Source organism: Strix aluco, chromosome 1, assembly GCF_031877795.1.
Source record: "Strix aluco isolate bStrAlu1 chromosome 1, bStrAlu1.hap1, whole genome shotgun sequence".
NCBI lineage: Eukaryota > Metazoa > Chordata > Aves > Strigiformes > Strigidae > Strix > Strix aluco.
The window spans coordinates 143,149,666-143,170,662 of NC_133931.1; the positions used below are offsets into that span (position 1 = coordinate 143,149,666).

General features: G+C 40.0%; 1 protein-coding gene across 7 annotated transcripts in view; it reads right to left on the reverse strand.

Moving 5' to 3' along the window:
- Positions 1-9,891: 9,891 nt before the first annotated feature.
- TBC1D5 (TBC1 domain family member 5) overlaps positions 9,892-20,997 on the reverse strand; it is a 328,963-nt gene continuing 317,857 nt past the window's right edge. For all 7 annotated transcript variants that reach the window (XM_074838561.1, XM_074838552.1, XM_074838516.1 and 4 more), the window contains one exon: positions 9,892-13,831. In XM_074838561.1, coding sequence (XP_074694662.1) covers positions 13,538-13,831 — 294 coding nt within the window. In that variant the 3' untranslated portion in view covers positions 9,892-13,537. The remainder of the gene's footprint in view (positions 13,832-20,997) is intronic.

Below are 20,997 nucleotides of genomic sequence, written 5' to 3' on the forward strand. Positions count from 1 at the left end.
GTGAAGATCATTGCCAATGTCAACCGTCTGTCAGTAAGTTCTTTGCATCCTATAAACTTAGTGTATCAAAGGCACACAGAGGGATTTGCTTTTTAAAGGTAGTTAATAGCTGAAGGAACAGTCGTCTCTGTGATTATGGTGACTGTCAAATACCATGGTGCTAATATCTCATTTAAGGCCAGATAAACATTGCAAGCTAGTTATCTGATGTTTTAGTGAAGGTTTTCATTACATACAAAAGGAAAAAGTTAAAATACAGCAACTGCCATAGCGTTTCAAACCAATTGGGATTATGTTGGTTTTTGATCTCAGACAGGTCATCCTTGTCCAAAATCCCTTCATATGTGCATAAAGGCTTGCTTATGCTCCCCAAAGATACTAGGTCCTCTGTTAATGTTAGAGCTTTTCAGCCTAAGGAAGATTATTTAAAGTCATCCTATATATAGGAATTCATTGGTATTCTTTCTCAGACTTTCTAAAAGGAGAAATCTTGGTTTCCAGATTCAAACACCAAAGCATACCATATTTGTTCTGCAGACTTCTACAACTCATTTTCTTCTGCAGGAAACTTCTTCTCCCACAAAGTAAATGAACCAATGAATTCAAATAAAGTTCAGCACTTTTATGTAAAAATAACAAACACCCCAAAATAACAAACCACACATACACACAGAATTACTTCCTTCTTACAGAATAGGTCGAATTGCAAAGATCCAGAGCTGTAGTTTGTGAAAGACTCTGAGGAAAAGAACCTGCTCTAAATTCTTTCATTCTCTCATGCTGCAGAGAGATTGCACTACATGATATTGGCTAAATTGGCACGTAACAGTGCAGAGGCTGATGTATCCAACACCCTCTTTTGTCTGTGCTGGATTTATACTGTAATGAAAGCATAAAGCTAGTCCAGCCTTTACTGCTAAAATCCACAAAGGTAACCTAGAGCATGAATTACTTCACCAGTCATTGGCAAAGAATAGACACTGTGTATATTCTTTGCATTAGTGCATGCAAGCAAGTGATAAAGCAGAAGAAGCCATGAATCCATCAGTCAATATTTCCATGCACATAAAGTTATTGCACTTACAGAATAATTTGTTGGGGCAGCAACTTTATTTAAATATAGCAAACACAGTCTCATCTGATTACTTTTGTTGCATGTACCTCTTTGATCCAGGCTATTATTCAAATATGGCCTTAATCTTGAATTCTGTAGAAAATCAAAGGAGAGAGTAGCAGGTATGCTCTCAGCATCCAAGTCATTGCAGCTTTTTTTTCCAGAGTTTATACAAACAAGTATGTGACACTAATGATATATCTATAGTACCTGTAGACTTATCTCTGCATGCCAACTTACTTTCTTTCATTTCTAAGTTTATAGTCCTCAGAAATGCTTTAATCAATACACTTGCTCCAACTATCAATCTGAAGGAAAGTATGGTCTCCCCATTACCTCAGCAGCAGAGGATACCATTTTTCATGCATTTATTATGCAATATTAGGGAAGAGCTATAACTATACTCTCCAGAGCTTGCAAAATGCCATACAGTACAGCTAAGACAAGGCTTTCAAAGCTGTCGGCAGTATTTTCAGAAGCAGCAAAGCACTTCAGCTATTAAATCCAAAAACTCACTTCAGTGGTATTTAGGCACCTAACCCGTTCAGATATCAGCTCCATCTGGTCCCATGTCAGCATTCCACCCACTAGCCCACCCTACCCCATAGATTACATGGGGTCACAACCTAACGAAAAAGCAACCAGCAACTGCTTTTGGTCGCTGCAACTCTGCCCACTGGCTGTGCATCAAGACTTCTACTTACTGATGAGTTATTACATTGGTCTTCTCCTTCAGCAAAGCAGAAGTATTTGACTACTTGATTCTCCATACGACACTTGGGTAGCTGGTGGACCTTGATGAAGCTGGGATAGGAGCACAGCATGTTCCCTGTTTCCATAATGACTGTAGAGACTACAGCAGAGATTGCAGTATTTGTTCTTGGAGAATCTCAGGCTCCTTAGTCACAGGTGATTTAAGGAAGACAAACAGCATGGACAAGTGTCCAAAGTGGGGCACAAAGGGCAGTGCTTTGCCTTGCGTTGAGGCAATTAAATGATAAGTGCTTAGCAGTCTCCTTTCATTATGAACTGAATCCCTCTTTTAGTGCCTGTTTCTTGCACTGTTCCTACCAAGAGCTGTGTGAAAGTCTGAGCTCAGGCTAGGCTCTACTCTTGATTTTAATGGCCTCTATGAATTTATTGCGGGTAAAGAAGCATCTGGCAAAGCACAGATTCTCCAGGAGAATGTCTAACGTTCTTTCTCCAACTGATTGTTAATCCTGAAGCAACGGTGGGTATCCTATCCTTGTCTTCCTTCCTAAGTGGCCTACACACTGGACAAAGAAAAACCAGAATGTGCTATCAGATCTATCCAAGTGAATTACTCCTGAAGGGTCAGTGCTACAAAGCTGCTATTTCATAAAGACTTCATTAAGCCCTAATGAGACTAATGCATTTGTTATTCATGTGTATTTAAATTTATTCTTTGAGCTGTTTGTAAATCTGTTTTGAGGCAACTAGAGTCAACAGTCTTCACATTGCTCTCACACTGTCCCCTCATTATTATGGTACAGTTAGTTTCTTTTTCACTCCCACACCTTTACTTTGAAAAACTCATCTTTGATCTTTAGCTGAGGATGCAGGCCACAAAATCACAAGACACTATATAACATTTTTTAGAAAAAAAGGTTTTTTAATGAAACGTAAAATGTGTTCTAGTTGCCAAACATTCCTAAAATTATTCTCCTAATCAGTTTTGCACAAGCATTTTCAGTGAAATCTCTTAGCCACTTTCATTAAGTGATATGAAATGTAAAATAAGAAAATTCAGGAAAACTGAATGCAACAGTAATTATGTTGCTAAAACCTGGACTTCAGAACAACAGTCTAATCAGATGTTAGCTTCTTGTTTGCTGTTTAAAAAAAATCTATTCGAATGCAAAAGTCAACAGTGGCTATGAGCTTATGCTTAGCCTTTCCCCTCTCCCCAGTCTTGTATCTCGAGATCTGTTTTTAATCCTGATTCAGGTCAGCGCAGATTCATTCTGCTGTTGGGCAATTGCAGGCCACAGGGCAGTGCCTGGCCTGCACTTTGCTCTGCAGTGGACATTTGATAATGGGGTTCTTCATGCTCTGCTTATCGAAGAGCCTGGTTTGGGGAGAAATTTGGAGGTTATGCTCCCCAGTTCACTGCCGACATGGCCTGTGGCAAAGGCTGAGTTTTGGGGTGTGCATGGGATGCTCAGATGCAGGCCTCTCCCACCATCACTGGTGGTACCACTCGTCCCCACTGGAGCATGGCTCAGTGGCATGTTGTTGACCTGCGACCACCACCCGTGGTCCAGAGCAGTGCCTGAGAGGCAGTGTGCCATCACCAGGAGGTGGGTCTCTGCACATTTAAAAGAAAGAAAAAACCTGCAACACCTTCCTGGCTTTGAAAGAGTGAAGAACACCAAAAGTCCCCCAAAAGGTGCAAAGGTCTTGCTGAGTTCAAGTCCCCAAAACAACTCCGTAAGATTTTCAGCAAGCTGATTACAACCAAAATGGAAGCCTTTCCTCCCAGATGTAGCCTAACTGGAGGACACAGGGATGCATGAAAATTAAAATACATCAGCTGGCATGAGGCTCAGTGCCTGCTCACACTGAAAGCCTTTGCAAACTTGCCACTACCATCACAGCAGTCCCGAAATAGTGACCGATAACGCTGAAAGGCTGGGGAGCAGAGCGTGGGGAGGAGGCCTGGCAGGGAGTGCACTGCGGAGTGGGTGCCAAGAGCACCATGGGTCCCCCAAAATTAATGAGGTGGCTGCAAAGCGGGCAAGGGATGGGTGTGTGCTGTCTGTACACTGCTAGTGGTCTCAGTGAGGCCACATCCATGGTCATGGTACTGGACTGCTGGTGAATGTCCCATCCCCACCATGGCACCGGGGCACCTGGTGGCTTGTGATTCCTCTTCAAGGCTTTCCCTGAACTGAGGCGGTAACTTCCAAGAAGCGGCTGCTACTGCTGCCGCCGCCCTCGCTGGGTTTTGCTACGTGATTTAGTGCTGTTAGCAGCTGTGGCAGGAGCTGAGGGGGAGGATCTGTGGTAAACTGCTTGCAGCAGAGGCGTAAAAACACTTTTAACACAGGTATTTTACACACAACCATCCGGACCCACAACTCAAAAGCGCAGCCAGTGCCTGGTATCTTTTAAGACCAAAGGGTGCTTAAGGGCTGTGTCTGCAGGGAGCATTTCCAGTGACCCTGGATAGGACAAGGAGGACCCATCTTTTCTTATAGGGTGTCCTAACTCAGAAGGACATACCATCAGCAGAGATGAGCAGGTGCTAGCACAGAGACATTTTGATTGAGCAGGAGGGAAGAGGAGGCTCTCCCCAGCATCCACATTACCTAAGTCACCTGTGCAGCAATGTAGCTGATATGCAAAATAAGCTCTTAATAAGCTTAAGCCTCCATCAATCTTTCCAAAACTCTCAAATTTTAACAGATCCTCTTATCAAAAATAAATAAAAAAATTTCCCCTTGGTGGCTACTGTGGGGAATTGCTTCTGGAGAGCTTTGGCCTTTCCTTAACTTGCTGGCTTGCACTGCCACCCCAAGTCCAGTGATGAACCATTGATGCACGTGATTATCTAGGCCAGTAGATGTTGGATGCAAAAGAAACATATCTTGATCTGAATAAGTTGCTGTGACCATGGGGGTCGGTAGAAGTGTGCTGATTTGCACCCAAGCAGGCTGGGTTTGTGTTGAACAGACAGGTCTGTGCTGCAGACTCTGAAAAATGGGTATTTACCTCTGTCCATGATGGCTTTGCATGAGAGCAGAGTGCCCAGCATACTGCTAAAAATCTGGGGTTAAACTAATACTCTTTCAGGCAAAATATGGTGAATGCAATCACACAGCTAATGGTTTTGATATTAGTGCAGCATCCCCTGCCATACAGACAGACGGCTGAGCATGTACAAAGGACAACCAACAGACACCTCCATTCGCCTCAGTGTATGAACTGTCCCTGACTGTGCTGCTCACTGTCTCCTTGAGGAGTGAGGTTTTCAGGCCAGAAACCTTCCATATCCAACAGCCAGCATCATAAAATGCCAGTCTTGGCTGTGAGTGCAAAGCCCCACTCTCAATTTTAAGTACCTCTAGATTTTAAAATTGCCTGCCCCTGTTCCCAAGAAGCATCCTGCAGCACAGGCCCACCCTCCTGATGTAGATTTTATTTCTTACTAAAGATTAGCTCCTCCATCCAAAAATCAGTGATTTGATAAAGGAATTTTAAAATGTCATGAATTTAAATATATCGATGAATTGGAAATGCTTTGTATATATTTAACTTTTTTTACTTTCTGTAAAGGATTACATAAAATTTTGAAATGAAATAATCTTGAACCAGAAGGTGACTTTCTCTTTAATATCAAAACAGTATATCTGAAACTTTTAAAGTTTCTTTCTGAAGGAAAAAATTTCACAATTTGTTGAACTCACTTGTTTCCTACCCAATGTTTCTATTTGGTCTCATCAGCAATTTTCAGTGGAAATTGGAGTTGGCATTTTTATCACCAGCTCCCAGCGCCTGTGTTTATCTTGATCATTTCAGCGTCCACAGTGTGCACTGATGACAAAGGCTTATGAAATGAGAGGATCTGGGGATGCTTCTCTGTGCTTACGAGGTCTTTGCTGTGCATTTTACTGGAAGTTAGAGTCATGTTTTCTGATTTTGATGGCAAAAGATACAGTTATTCTCATATATGGTACATATGGTATGCTTGTGACTCTGCAAGGTCAGAGAACCAACGAATGTTTTCTGGCAAGGTGTGACTTCTTGATTTGGGTCAGGCTGCAATTTGTGTCACATCTTTTGTTGTGGTTTTCCCAAAATGATTTGCAACTGGACCTCTCATAAATTCTGACCTGGGGAAGGTGGTGGTGGGGGGATGAGATGGTTCTGCAGGTTGTGGCACATGCCAGGGTGCAGATGTGAAGACAGAGGATGACGAGGAGGGAAGATAAACTCTTGCCACAGAGAACCAAAGATTTTAGAAAACAATAGAAATTTTTATAAATTTTTATAAACAGAAGCACATACGGATTTTCTCTCTTTAAAAAAATTCTGCAGAAGCTATATTCATCATATAACTTTTTCCAGTAAGGCCAGATGTACCTTAATAAGGACTAGCAAAACACAGAGTCCTGTGCTTACATAGTTGAAGAATTTTAGACATTTTGCCTCTCTCCAGCATGTTGCAATAGACATTGTTTTATACTAAGTGCAAACTACCAAACATGCTAATCCCATCATGTAAAAACCCCAACACTTAGATTACAAGAATCTTAAAAGTTGATATTTCTCTCTCTCTTTTTGTTTGCTTCAAAATGCCTGATACATGGGGGACAGAGAAGTTGTCGCAGTCTCTGTGTGGACTTACACCACTAATAGCATTTCTTAAAAAAAATAATATTCACATACAGCAAAAATGCCAAAATATGAAAAAAAGAAGATTTTTCTTTCTTCTTTATAAACCACTCTACAATGTAAAATTTGCATCCCATAGAAAGAAAACACTGAGGAAAGCACATTGCAGTGACTGCCATACCAGAATGGTTAATGATGCTTGGCAATTGCTTTCCCATTTTTATTTACACTGAAGCTTAAAGATCCATGGAAGGCAGCAAACAAAATTTTCATCTTTTGATCCTCCACCAGTCTAGCAACACTGTACCCCGTGGTTGAGTTGAGCCCTCCTGTGCCACGCACAATGGTGGCATGCAGTGGCATGGCGTGGCCTCGGGTGTCCTGTGTTTCCTCCATGTGCAGCCATGGGCCATCTGCCCCTGTGCCCAGGAGTCCCCTGCCTCAAATACAGCCGTGGCCCTCCCTGAGGGACATGGACAAGTTCTGGTCCCACACTACATTGGCCTCTTGGGCCTGAGGCTGTTCTCCCTCTCCGTGGTCTCACCAGGAGGAATAGTGAATTTTAAATTTTTTTTTTAAAAGAAAATGGCATAGCTTGCTAAGTGTATTATTTGCCCAGTTGTGGTCCAGTGTGTTTACCAAAATGTGCTGTTTTTTTAGAAACTGAAAAAATACAATATTCCCATTTATAGTTTTGTAAAGCTGATGCTTAATTCAAGCTCCACTCACCCAGGACGAGAAAATGTTTGGAGAAATCAATGTTATGTTTCAGCATTTTTAAGATAAAACTTATCATAACTCTACCTCATAACCAGTTTAAGTAGACATAGTCTGTTTTACAAGTAAAAGAACAAAAAATCTTCAGCAAAGACACTTTATCAGGAGAGGAGGGAGGAAGGAAAGGAAAAGCAAAGCATTTTTGAGCCAAGCCAATATTTTTCTTCTATTTTTTTCCTGATTGTAAGAATTACAAAGGAAGTGTGGATAAAGAAAATATTAGGCAATAAAAATTACAATAACGCTTACCACAGGGAAGTTATGAGGACTGAATATGGATACCACCTGCTGTACAAGTATTGTGAGATTTTCATAAGATTTCAGATTTTACACGAGAACAAGGAACACACTGGTTGGGCTGGTATCCAGGCTGCAGGCATAGGGTATTGGAGTCCTCAGATGATGAACAGCTAACTTTGATCACAGTGACCGAGAATTCATTTATTCAAGAAGATTAAACAGCTGAAGTTTTATGGGTTATGTCCGGTATCACAAAACTGCCAGATGGGCTTGACTGTGGGAAATAAGAACAAAAGGAGTTTGGAAAGAGGGTCTGCTGGGGAGTTACCCCTTCACAACTTCTTCAAGACTTAGTAAACATGTGCAAGTCATTGCTCATATACTGGAATTAATTTTCTCCAGATTTTGAAAGTTACTGGTCTGAAGCACAATTCTGAAACACAAATTCATTGTGGTCCCAAACTCCTACCTGTAGGTTCCTTTTTAAGTCACACTGTGGCATCACCTGGAGGCTGGGGTTTCACTGCTGCACGTGCAACGCACATGTGATGCCAAAAGACTTGCAGACCTTACAATCAAAGATCAGTTAGAAAAGACACGTGGACGAAATGCAGGTAGGGACTGCGAGGCAGTAGTAAGTAAGGCAGTAACTGGAGAAGGTAACACTCAGAGGGCTCACACCAAAACGTACCCTAACACTGTTCAACCCTGGGGTTGCTGGCAGAGTGGGTATCACGTGGACTATCGGTGCAAATGCTGCAGCACTCCAGACTGTGGTACGTGGAAATCTGCATGGTGGAACAAGCAATAAAGTAAGTAATCAGATTTTAAGAAGAAAATGTAACACTTTTATAAACTAGGTGAAACTTGAGACCTGATAATCTTTGCAAGCCTTGTGTGTATTTAAACATTTTTTTAACATTTTGATATATTTTAATCCTTGGAACTTTAAAAACATTTTTAAGAACAGGCTCACATTCATGTACATTTTCTGCCATGTGTTCCAGGCCATTGCAAGTCCCCCTGTTTATGGATAAAAATGATGCATGTTCCTGAGTATTACACAGAGGTATACGACACCTGCCTTTCAGTATCTGTTTGTTTGGTATTTTCTCTTAAAGGGGAATTTAATGCTGATCTGAAAATGCTATTATATTTCCCATCCCCTGGATTCAATTAACACAGCAGGTGGGAAATCAAGACATAGTGACAACTATTCTTCCATCTCAAAACTATGTAGCAATTTATATTCCAAAAGGTCTCAAATACTAACATGATAATTTATAGCATCTTCGAATGCTTCTTTGTACTAGTTAAAAATTCAGACAAACCTAATCTCGCCACAGTCCCTGAAGCTCACAGTGAAAGGCAAAGCTGTGAAAACTTTCTCAGCTCAAAGCTCTGTGACTGCACGTGATGACTTAAGCAGCAGAGTTCCCATCAGGTCTCTGGAAATGCTTACAGGGTTTTTCATGTTGTCACCACGGAATATAGTGAAAGTGTTAAATCAGTGGGATTTGAAGCATCAAATTCCTACCATTCATAGAAAATGGAACCACAGTGTTGTCCTTCTGCAGCTGATATATTTTAACGCTTCCTGCATCTCAGCATCCGTTAGGCTTTTGCAAATTAAAAAAACAAATACAGGTTTGCACAAACCTACCTAGTCAAACAAGGTACAAAAGTGCTACCTGAAGCATATTTTAGAAAATACTTCTTGTACTTCATATATGTCTGGAGAAAAATACAGTTTTTTTGTATTTGGCAATCTTGTTATCCTGTTTCTAGTGTGGCTTTTTTAAAATTTTATTTTAATTTATTTAAGCTACTGCACTTCAGTTGCACTTATTTCAGCAGTGTAGGACCAAATTCCTCTGATACAACACTACTGCTATCAGCTGAGTTACTATGCTTGGATTACATCTAGCTCACTGTTTGAAAGAGCAAAACCTTCTGAAATAATGAGTATATTATTATTATTATCCTAATTTTGACAGCATCTGTGATTATGGCAAACTATGTTAGACGCTCTGTACAAACTCAGAGAAAAAGATGGTTCCTGCCCTAAAGAATCTGTAGTTTAAGAGTCTCATGCTGCATCCCTTCTGTCTCGCTGTCTGTTTCTAGGGTTATGCACTTTGCCTCTTGCAAGATCCTCCCACGTCTAAAACCTCCCTCACCATTTTAGCGGTTAAATATATTGTGAGCAGCAGACAAACAAGTTGCCTATGTACATGTTTCAAGTTGCTGTTTCTCTGATGACCTTCTTTCAATGCTCCTTCATCTCTAAATTTAGCTAGCTACTAAAGTGGGAGTCTAGCAGATTCAGCGACACAGGAAACACTAATGCAGAGACTGTATATGATCACTCTTAAAAGAACAGCACAGATTATGAGACAGCGTAATTACTATTCTGTAGCCAAATGAAGTTTATTTTACGAAACTGCACCTTTTCAAGTCTAATCAACCATTACAGACATTCACTCAAGACCAACACATGCAGCACAAAATCGAAAGTATTAGTTAAGGGCTGACAGCCAGAACTCAGGAAACTGTTCACGTTAGGATTGCTGTGTCCGTATTTGAACAGATGACATTGTAACCGCCAGGCACAAGTACACCTTAAATCTGAAATACAATCTTTTAAATAGCTGCCTCAGTGCCATCTAATGAGGAGAACATACTGCAGAATCACAGGAAATATTTAAGAATATGAAATAAAGTATTGAGATTCAGAAAGGTACTGTACAGATACTGGCACTGTGACTGAGACAAAATGATGGAATTATACCAAGTTTCATGAAATTGCAGAAAAGTTATACCATGTTAAATTCTGGTTTCCTATTTTCAGATACAATAAATATGGTAAAATAGGAAATGTTCTGTGTTGTTTGGGTGAGATAAATGGCAAACAGTTTTATTCCCTGGATCGTATACATATATATATATATATAATCTGATTAAAATATTAATAATATTTGTGCTTATATAGATAATGAGATAGTTTTAAAGTTTTTAATCACTCTTGTTCTCAGAAATCACACCTCCTGTATTCTAGTCAAAAAACTTTCCCTCCTTTTTGAGAAAACAGGACAAGCACAGCCCAGAAAATTTGTTAATTCTTTCTTTAATAAAGCGGGCTAGATGTTCTTCCAGAGTAAAGATACAAAGCTCCACGACTAAATGAATACCCAGTCAAAATATGATACTGCCTTTCTGCAGTACATACAACTGACATGACATGCAAGAGACTTTAAACAGTCATAAATTACAGATGTGAGATACAGTACAACAGTCTCAGATACATTTCTTAATCCCATATTAGTTTTCATCAGTAATTTGCAATGCATATAACTTTTCTATCTGATTATTGTTATCCATGAACGTCATGAGCAGGTAATCTTCAGAGAAAAAGAATAATCTTGTATTTTAAATGACAATTTCTTTCTCAGTATATTCTTAACATAACGCAAGATGGGGTGATGACTTGACATTTTGTCTAACTTACAAGTTTCTAACTTAATGAATATACAAAATTCTAACCATCTCCGCACTATGATGAAGTACCAGAGACAACATATTTGAGATGTGGAAGGACACGGTATAACCAAAGCAGATTCATTTACTGGAATTTGCTCTGATCTTACTTGTATAATCATCTCTCTGCTTCTGAAGATTTTTATCATATCCCATGGCATGATAGGCATTCATCTCATCGGTATTCACTGATTAGTGAAAACTTGCTACAAACTCCCAAAATCTTTATATACTTTTAGCGCTGTTTTAAAATATGCAATATTAAAGATACAACTAACTTACAAAAATAAAAGAACTGTACAAATCACACTCTTCCATTGGCAATGAGACTGTTCAAGAAAATAGCAATGTGATCCCTGACAAACAACCAGAACAGAAATCAAAAGACTGATGCTTAAAAAAATAAAAAAGAAGTAAAAACATTTTCCCCTGCCAAAGTACTGGAATCTTTGAAGGTTTATGTATCACAGAATATAAAACTTTTCCCTCTGTCCCCAGAATATTTCTTTCCTTTTTACATAGGTACTTCTTGAACAGATTCCCCTTTGTTGGTGGTGTGGCACAAGCGTTGCTGAATGGGTTAAGGCTAGAAAAGCTTGAAAGACCTAAATAAATCAACAGCCACCTAATCCCCTGGCATTCATGCAAACTCAGGGAAATAAAATAAACCTGAAGACAGGCATGCATGCTGAATTCCAAAGTGATTTTCTATGAAGCTTAAAATTAAACCAAAATAAACACACCTCTGAAATGTTATGCATTTAAGGTCTTTCATCTAAACAGTCATCTGACTGTTCATATCACTCTGTTGCAGAGAGGTATGATGCTATGTCTGGTCATAACATTTTAGTATTTTATCATTTTTACAAGGCACAGATCATTTCAGACAAACTACGTGGCGCCTTTTGAACATGTAAGGATATGGCAGCTACCATGTAATTACGTGACAATTATCTCTTCAGTTCAGTCACTGACATAGACCTTGTAAAATCTAAGACCAGCAAACTACATGTCACCTCATCTTTGGAATACGGTACTTAACTCTGTTTACAATTACAGACTAAGCAGCAAATAACTACCATTTCTTAACTCCATACAAACACAAGCTTTGCCATGCAATAATGAAGCAGTTGCATGGTATAATGTATATGTATCTTGAAAGTAGATAATGCAATTTTTTTGCTGCTGTTATAGAGTGACTTTCCAGCATGCCTTCCTCAAGTTAGCTCTGTGTAGATCCTGCAAGAGGAGGCATCCATTCACCACCGGTTTCTTTTTGTGAATTCCAACAGAGTTTAAAGGGATCCGAGAGCACACCCCCTCCTCCCTTACTGACTTGAAAAAACTGTTATTAGATGTACTATGTACTTGATGGGAAAGAAATACACTTTTCCATAGAACAAGTTCTAGAGTTAATTAGAAACTTTCTGTTGGTTAACGCTGCTGCACCATTACGTTTTTCTTGACTAGAAATGTGGAAATTGTATAGGAATATATGTAAACAGAGTCTATAGAAGATAATAGCAATAAGACATAAAGTGCTTTTAACTATGAACATTTCATTTCACTTTGCACCCTTCCCTGGTAAGTTATCATACTCAAGCTAGTTTTAGTTCAGCTGGCTCAGGTCTACACTATGAAATACTGTAATTTCCCTTGCATCTACTGTTTTAACCATGGTAGTCTCAGTAAAATAAAAAATAATTCATGCCAGGAGAAGTAGACAGATATAAAGAGGGAAAGAGGTGAACTGGGAACTCCCAAGGGGAAAAAAGGTAGGCAAAGGGAAATAAGCCTCTGTTGTATAGGCCCCTGTTCTCAAGGAATTTGTCACACATTCTTCTGTAAGACAGTGCTGAGGAACAACTACACAAACCTCTGCCTTGAACACACCTCAGGCTACTGCCGGATGAAAACAAAGAAATTAGGATTCCTCAACTGAGAGCAAGGTTACTGCTAGGATGATGCTTTTAATTTTTCTGAGCCACATTCCCTACTTCTCTAACCACAGTCTCTGAAGAAACAGTACCCTTTCCTACTCAGAAAACCCAGTCGCGCATATTTTGTAAAAGGACGGTATTAAATCTAGCTTGTCTTTGCTGTTTCAGGTCTGATGCAAAGTATCTACACATTTCCTAATCCATTATGGTACCTAGCACATACTATTCTATGTTTTGGGAAAGCAACAGTTCTATAGTAACAAAGCTCCTAAGTAAGGTAATGGTATAACTAAGAATAAGTGTATATTAGAACTGGGTTTTACCGGATCTTTATTTAAGGCAGTTATTACAATGTGTTTATTCTTTCTGAAAAGTTACAAATGTGTGTCTTTTTGTTTTGTTTGTTTGGGTTGTTTGTTTTTTTTTTTTTAAATTTAGGCTTTTGGCAGCTGAAATGGGTTACCTTTATCTATTTTCTGTCCTAATCCAAAGAACTATCCAGCCCATGGAATCATAGGAATTTGAGCTGAGTTGTAATATTTAACCTCCCAAACTCTCCCAACCTGTTTCTTTAGATGTCCAGTGGGCTGACAATAGCAAAATCAGAATCTTTGCTGTTATTACTACTGTTGTCATCAGGGCTGGAGCTCAGATTGCTGGAAGAGGCTGAAATGGAGCCCATCAGTGGGTCAGAGAATATCAAAGAAGAACGAGATGGAGCTTCTGGCTTCAGCACTGACTCCTTGTGTGCCTGAAGGGACTGCGCTGGCTCCGGGACAGCACTTCTACTTCCTTCCTCTTCTTTGGAAACCATAATATAGTCATCAGCACTCTTGTTCTCACTTGTGCTCACATCAGTCGTAGTCTGTGAGACAACAGCACAGAGAGGAATTAAAGTTAGTACCAATTTTACCACTTAATGAGGTTTATGATGTGTACCAGTGATATGGGAGTGGGATAAAGGAACAATCATCATCCAGAAGTAGCAATGCCCAAATCAAGAAATAAAAAATAAAGTGGGTATTAACTTTGGATGAAGTAATTTATTTGTTATTTACAAAAGTATAAACCCCAACACTCTAAAAATACATTTGTTATAGCAGTCTTACATGTTTCATCATCATAGCGCATCCATGTAACAATCACCGCAGCTAGGCATCTAACACACATTACAGTCGTGAAGATTTGCAGTAAATATATTCTCACTGCTGTTAGTTTTCTGTAGTAATTAATGAAGTAGTATTGAGGAATTTTTTGATGGCTTGCATGTACAATAGCATTTTGGAGCTTGTCAGAAAAAAAGTTGAATATAAAATTAGCTAGTAAAACCCTGCCCTGGGGAATCTGAGCCATACATAGACCTGGTTTAGTGTGCACCAGTTTGGGTTCAACAGATCAGGGCTCCCAGGGCTTCTAGGCTTAGTGTTGTTGAGTATTTCCTAACCGTACCAGAAAATGAGGGCCCAGCAATCCCTCTTCTGTCTGGTTAGACCTTGGGAAATGTGTGTCCCTGAGCACTCAGGCAGTGGATCAAGACTACACGTCAGTGTAGCAGAAAACTCTACGAACTCGCAATCTTATATTCCAACTAGCCATATTCAGGAGAAACTCAGTTTTTCAATAGTCAGACCTATATGTAATTAGAAGTGAAGACTGCAATACATAGCAGAGTGGGATCTTTCACTTGTTGACAACTGGCAGACTATTAGCTTGGATGCAACCTAAATGGAAAACACTTTGTTTTCTTCTGCGAGAGATGCATTCAACTCCTATCTAGTGCTATGTTCCTCTAACAAGAATATGTCTGCTTTCTTAGTTGGTCTCACACAATTTTTTTCAGAGTAATAATGCAACCTGCCAAGCAGCCTGTGGGGACAAGTATTCTGAAGTGGTGTGATATTGAAAACAATGTATTTGATTACACTAATGTGAGACTGAGAAAAAGGAGAAGTAAAGGGGCAACTGGGGAAATGTGTATGTCAATATGTGTGTCAACTACAAGCCCTTCAGCTGTGACTCTTTTCCCAAACATAAAAATGTAAATTCACTTTGGGGTAAAAGAGAGATTGTAGGTATCAGAGAAAAAAAGAAAGCCTCTACAAAAAAGAACAAGAGGAATAATCTGAATGAGATAAAGTTAGACCCTCAGCACAGTATACAAAATTGGAGTATGGAGGTCATCACAAGTATCAGCAAGCCACAACTTGGAGTTACGGTATCCATGGCCTCCAGCAAAACTTATTTTGCCAAATTTATTATTACAGCTGAAAACAATTTTCCATTGCTCTGATCTGATTATAGATCAGAACATTCTTGAAGGGGAACTGTAGAGTAGCTCATGGACCAAAACCCCCAGTGATTAAGAATGACTGTAATATGAAATGAGGGAGCTGGAAGTCTTTGCTTGTTATTTATATAGTTGTTACAAGTTGTTTAAAGTCACAAAGAAGATAAATATCAGCTGAATGTGAAAATATGTTGAATCACAGAATCATGACCTGTCTCCTTCCAAAATTTATATGAACAAGGATTCAAATATTTAAATTTTTAAAACATCCTGGTTTTATGATTTATAATTTTTTGGGTGTTATCTACACAGTATGTAGGTATAATAATATTATATTATTATCTAGGTATAATAATATATAGTATTCTGTTTTATAATTAACCCATTTTAATACTTTATTGTTCAAATGAAAATATTTTAAGTCCAGAGTATTGGATACAATTTTAAAGGTCCCAGTGTAAGACAGTTGTCAAACTGATAGAAATTTACATCTATTATTGTTTGATACTAATCCATTTTCCTCAGATGACTTAATAAAATTCATACCAAACCGAGCAGATTGCTTTTAGAAATATGAACAACTATCCTGTGCTGAGTGCTATCAAAATTGATCTCAAGCTTCCTGATCTGTGCAGAACCAGGGTGGCTCAAATGTCAACAACTTCAAGCAGCTTCCATGAAGTTAAAAACAAACAGATCTATCCTACAAGGAGAGATACTTCACTGTTTAAGCACTTCTGAGCTGAGACATCATTTGTTATTAATTAGCCTTTTGCTTTCATCTGGTCTATTTGAAATGCTGTCTTCATGAGCTGTCAGTCAATCGACTGCCATCTCCAATGGGGTGAGGACACAGGCAGCACACAACCGTGGCTCTGCTCCACCAATATAGAATCACAGAAGTTGAGAATCATTGGGTTGGAAGGGACCTTTAAAGGTCATCTAGTCCAACCCCCCTGCAATAAGCAGGGACATCTTCAACTAGATCAGGTTGCTCAGAGCCCCGTCCAACCTGGCCTTGAATGCTTCCAGGGATGGGGCATCTACCACCTCCCTGGGCAACCTGTTCCAGTGTTTCACCACCTGCATGGTGGTGAAAATGTCTTCCTTATATGTAGTCTAAATCTACTCTCTTCCAGTTTAAAAACATTACCCCTTGTCCTATTGCAGCAGGCCCTCCTAATAAGTTTGTCCCCATTTTTCTTATTAAGCACTGAAAGGCTGCTACAAGGTCTCCCCAACTCTCTCAGCCTGTTGTCACAGGGGAGGTGCTCCAGCCCCCTGATCATCTTCATGCCCTCCTCTGGACCCGCTCCAACAGGTCCATGTTTTTCCTGTGCTGAGGACTCCACATCTGGCCACAGCACTCCAGGTGGGGTCTCACCAGAGCAGAGGGGGAGAATCACCTCCCTCGACCTGCAGGCCACGCTTCTTTTGATGCAGCCCAGGATACAGTTGTCCTTCTGGGCTGCGAGTGCACATTGCTGGCTCATGTCCAGTTTTACATCCACCCATACTCCCAAGCCCTTCTTGGCAGGGCTGCTCTCAATCTGTTCATCCCCCAGCCTGTATTGATACGGGGTGTTACCCCGACCTAGGTGCAGGACTTTGCACTTGGCCTTGTTGAACCTCATGAGGTTCCATGTTAGTTGTTGCCTGATTTTATAGGCACCCAGTGCAGCCACAAGACAGGGCCTGGTGAAGCTTTTCTGGGAGCTCTAAATGCCATGCTCAAAATTTCAGCACTTTGTTTTCGCCCCCCCACCCCACACAACAGAAATATACATTCCCTTAAACAACCACCACTGCATAGTTCACCTGGCTTCCTTCCACACTTCTATTTAAAAGCTCTGAGGGAACGCAGTACAGTCTCATTTTGCAAAATTATACACTTCATTATTCCAAGCTATCAAGATCATGCTCTTTCAGTCCTCGCAGCCCTCACATCTGAGATGGCTCCACCTTGCATAGGGTGACACAGATTTTGCCTAGTGACATGCTTGCCCAGCAAGATCAGTATTTTCCTTGCTGGCACCCCCAAGGATGTTAACGGGGTGTCTTCTTTTTGGCAGTGAGCCCCAGCAAGGGCCCTCATAAATGTTTTGCATTGGTATTGCAGTTTCCTAAATTCTGCTTCCAAAAATGTGCTCTTCTGCAGTTAAAAAAGCATTCTGCCCTTTAATAAAGGGAAAGGAAGGAAAACTACTCATCCCAATTTCTGGTCATTAGTGTTGTGCTTTGCAACACTACTTTTTGTTCTACCCACTCTTTTTGGTTCAGTTAAAGAGACCTATAGCTCACTGAAGTATCAGAGGAGCGTCAAAGCATAGATATTGACTCCAAAATGCTATAAAAGAGCCTCCTGTAAATGTTTGCCTATCCCTGGCATACATTGGTATTTTGGTACTGATATTTCCAGAGGTAAAATACCTCCTCCCTTCTTCTTCTGCCTGTTTCTGTTTCAGGAATCTCATGCTGACGTGAACCATGTTTTTTCCCATCTGCTGCCACTACTGAATAAATGAAAAATGACAGTATTATACTTCCAGTAGCTTTGAAAGTTAACAACCTTACGCCCGTTGCCATATGGCTTCTCCAAACATTTTTTCCTGATGAATATCAGCTACTAGGACCAGGCTTATTTCAATTGCCTTCATACTGTGAATGAGTTAAAACTAACTGTAAGGATACAATTCAAGAAATCTTAGAAGAACAGCAGCTCATTTTGCCTCCTTCTTTGAACAGACATAAAGGCAAGATAATGTGTTAATTATCATTCATTATTTAGCAACAGAAGCCTTCTGTTTGTCAACTGCATGCTGCTACCAAAGCCAAACATTCTAAAAAATGCTCTATTTCTTTGAGCCTTTATCGTATTTTTTTTGCATTTTTAATTTTGCAGCTTTTCTTTCCAACGAAGGGCTGTATTCTTATCCTCACATTCCAGAAAGGGAATTTTGAGGCAAAAAGGAGGAAGAGCACTTTTAAAAAATGTAAAGATGACAATTTATACTTATATAACAACCAAGCACAAAAGACCAGATTTTAATCTCAATTACACAGTAGCTATACCTGTAACTTTTCCAGCTGTCCTAGAAAATATCCCTGTAATTCCACCAGAGAAAAATCTCTACACTCTAAGTCACATCAAACAGAATTACATTTATTACCAAAGTCACAGAAAATGTAAATACAGTAAAATTTATTTAGCAAGAAATGTATTAAATGGTCTAGAAGTGGTTGGAATTTTAAATCCCCCTGTAGCTCTCAGTAAGTACTCCTGGCTTGACCCAGGGCATCAGTGCAGCCCATTTTCTTCAGCAGAGCTAAAAGCCTGGGCTGTGGTCAGTTTGGGCCAACAACTGACCCTGTCAATTAACAGTCAAATGTCACAGCCCAGTAAATTCAGCAGTGTTATTTTCCTGTGTCTTATTAAGAGGGGTGCAAAGCTCTCCTCTTTTTGTTTGATTTTAGACATGGTGGTTGAAGACTATGGGCTCGGAAACAGCACAGACCGTCACGATACTAACAGTCCTCCTGGACTGCTGTTTCTAACTCTAATCTTTTATCTTTCTTTCTGTCAAAAAGGCTGTTGTTCATTATCATAACTGGAACTTCTATAAGATAAGAGGAGAGGAGGCTAATTCGTATGAACGTAATGCACCTTCAAATGTAGACCATGCAGTGCTGAAGCCTCGTTAATGCTCTGCAGGAGCTCAGCTTGTACAACCTCTACTCATGTTGCTCATAGTTGGCTTACTAACAGCCTCTGAAATTCTGGGACCCACGGATGCCTCTCAGTTCCTGGGGCTGGATTTATATATCCTGACTACACACTGGGATAAGACCAGACCTCATTACACATGTCCCCAAAAGTTTCCATTGGAAAGAAACCTGCGCAGACAAGTCTTCACTTGCTCCAGTCTCATACTCAAAAGTGCAAAGCCCCAGCGCCTCCACTCAGTGACACACAGTTTAGACCAGCAACTGAGTAAGGGCTTCTCCAGCACGAGTAGGGTCAGCATGCACTCATACAGCATGTTGTCATTTTACATGGCATTCTACCTTCCTAATCACCAAAAAAGTACTATTTGCTATTTTGGCAAGAACTGAAAAGGTACTTTTTATAAAATGCTAGGAGATAGAGGGCAAAAATAGGAGGTCATTATATGAACACTTGTGGTTTAACCCCAGCTGGCAATTAAGCACCCCACAGCTGCTCGCTCACTCCCCCCTGGTAGGATGGGGGAAAGAATTGGAAGAGTAAAAGTGAGAAAACTCGTGGGTTGAGATAAAGACAGTTTAATAAGTAAAGCAAAAGCTGTGCACACAAGCAAAGCAAACCAAGGAATTCATTCACCACTTCCCATCGGCAGGCATCTCAGCCATCTCCAGGAAAGCAGGGCTCCATCATGTGTAATGGTTACTTGGGAAGACAAAACGCCATATCCCCTTCCTTCTTCCCCCAGCTTTATATGCTGAGCATGATGTCACATGGTATGGGATATCCCTTCGGTCAGTTGGGGTCAGCTGTCCCAGCTGTGTCCCCTCCCAACTTCTTGTGCAGTCCCAGCCTACTTGCTGGTGGGGTGGAGTGAGAGGTAGAAAAGGTCTTGATTCTGTGTAAGCACTGCTCAGCAATAACTAAAGCATCCCTGTGTTATCAACAATGTTTTCAGCACAAATCCAAAACATGGCTCTATACTAGCTACTATGAAGTAAATTAACTCTATCCCAGCCAAAACCAGCAAAACACTCCAATATGTTACATCAGTTTAAGCTATGGCTTTATTATGGAAGAAAGTAGTGATTGTAATGACAACACCTAAACAAGCAATGAAAGCTTTCTAGCAAAGCTTTGCTCTTTGAACCTGCCATTACTAAGTAAAAAAAAATTAATCTCAGTATTGCTTCTAATACTGAAATACAATTAAAATATCATTTTTAACATAGAGTGTGCTAACTCAGGGGGATTGTGTGTAATAAAACAAAACAACCCTATGTCATTATTTAAAAATGAATAGATATTTCCTGTAGTTCCTAAGTAAAATTGTCAAAAGTAAACTGATTGCAGACTCAGACTCTGAGGTGATAGTGCTGCCACTGATTTACAAGTGTGAGTATCAGTAGTGGGGTGGCAGACTTTACAAAACTTCAATATAGAAATGTGCATATACAGAAGTACTTGGTTTTAAGATCACATTTGAGTCAGACCGAGTCTTAGACAGAGAGGGACCTTTTAACATGAAAGGAAAATACCTCTTTCTGTGTATGAACTCGTCCTGTGACTATGCTTTGTATGTGAAAACACTGTTTACTGATTCAAGGAGAAAGTCAATACAATGGAGTAGAAGGTAAAAGCAACCTCCTCGCTATTTCCTTTTTGGCACTGGCCATGAATACACTGCAATGCAGATAATCAGCTCTTACATAATGGGATTCTGGAGGACAAGGACAATGAGAATAATCATATGAGAACATTTGATATGGGAACATTTAACTCTAGTTTTTACATCTTTTTGTAGGAAATTAACCTGTGATTCTGTGATTCAACAATCTGAAAGAAGAACGCCCCCCATACACTGCATAAATATCTGTGTGTGGAGCTTAAGGCTACAATAAAAATAATTGATGGGATAGGACAGTAGCTAGAGAGACACTTTAAACCTTGGCTCCATATGCACCAGGAATGGTGGTGTGTTCCCATGTAACATCTGGACATGCTAAAGGAAGTCTCCAAAAGA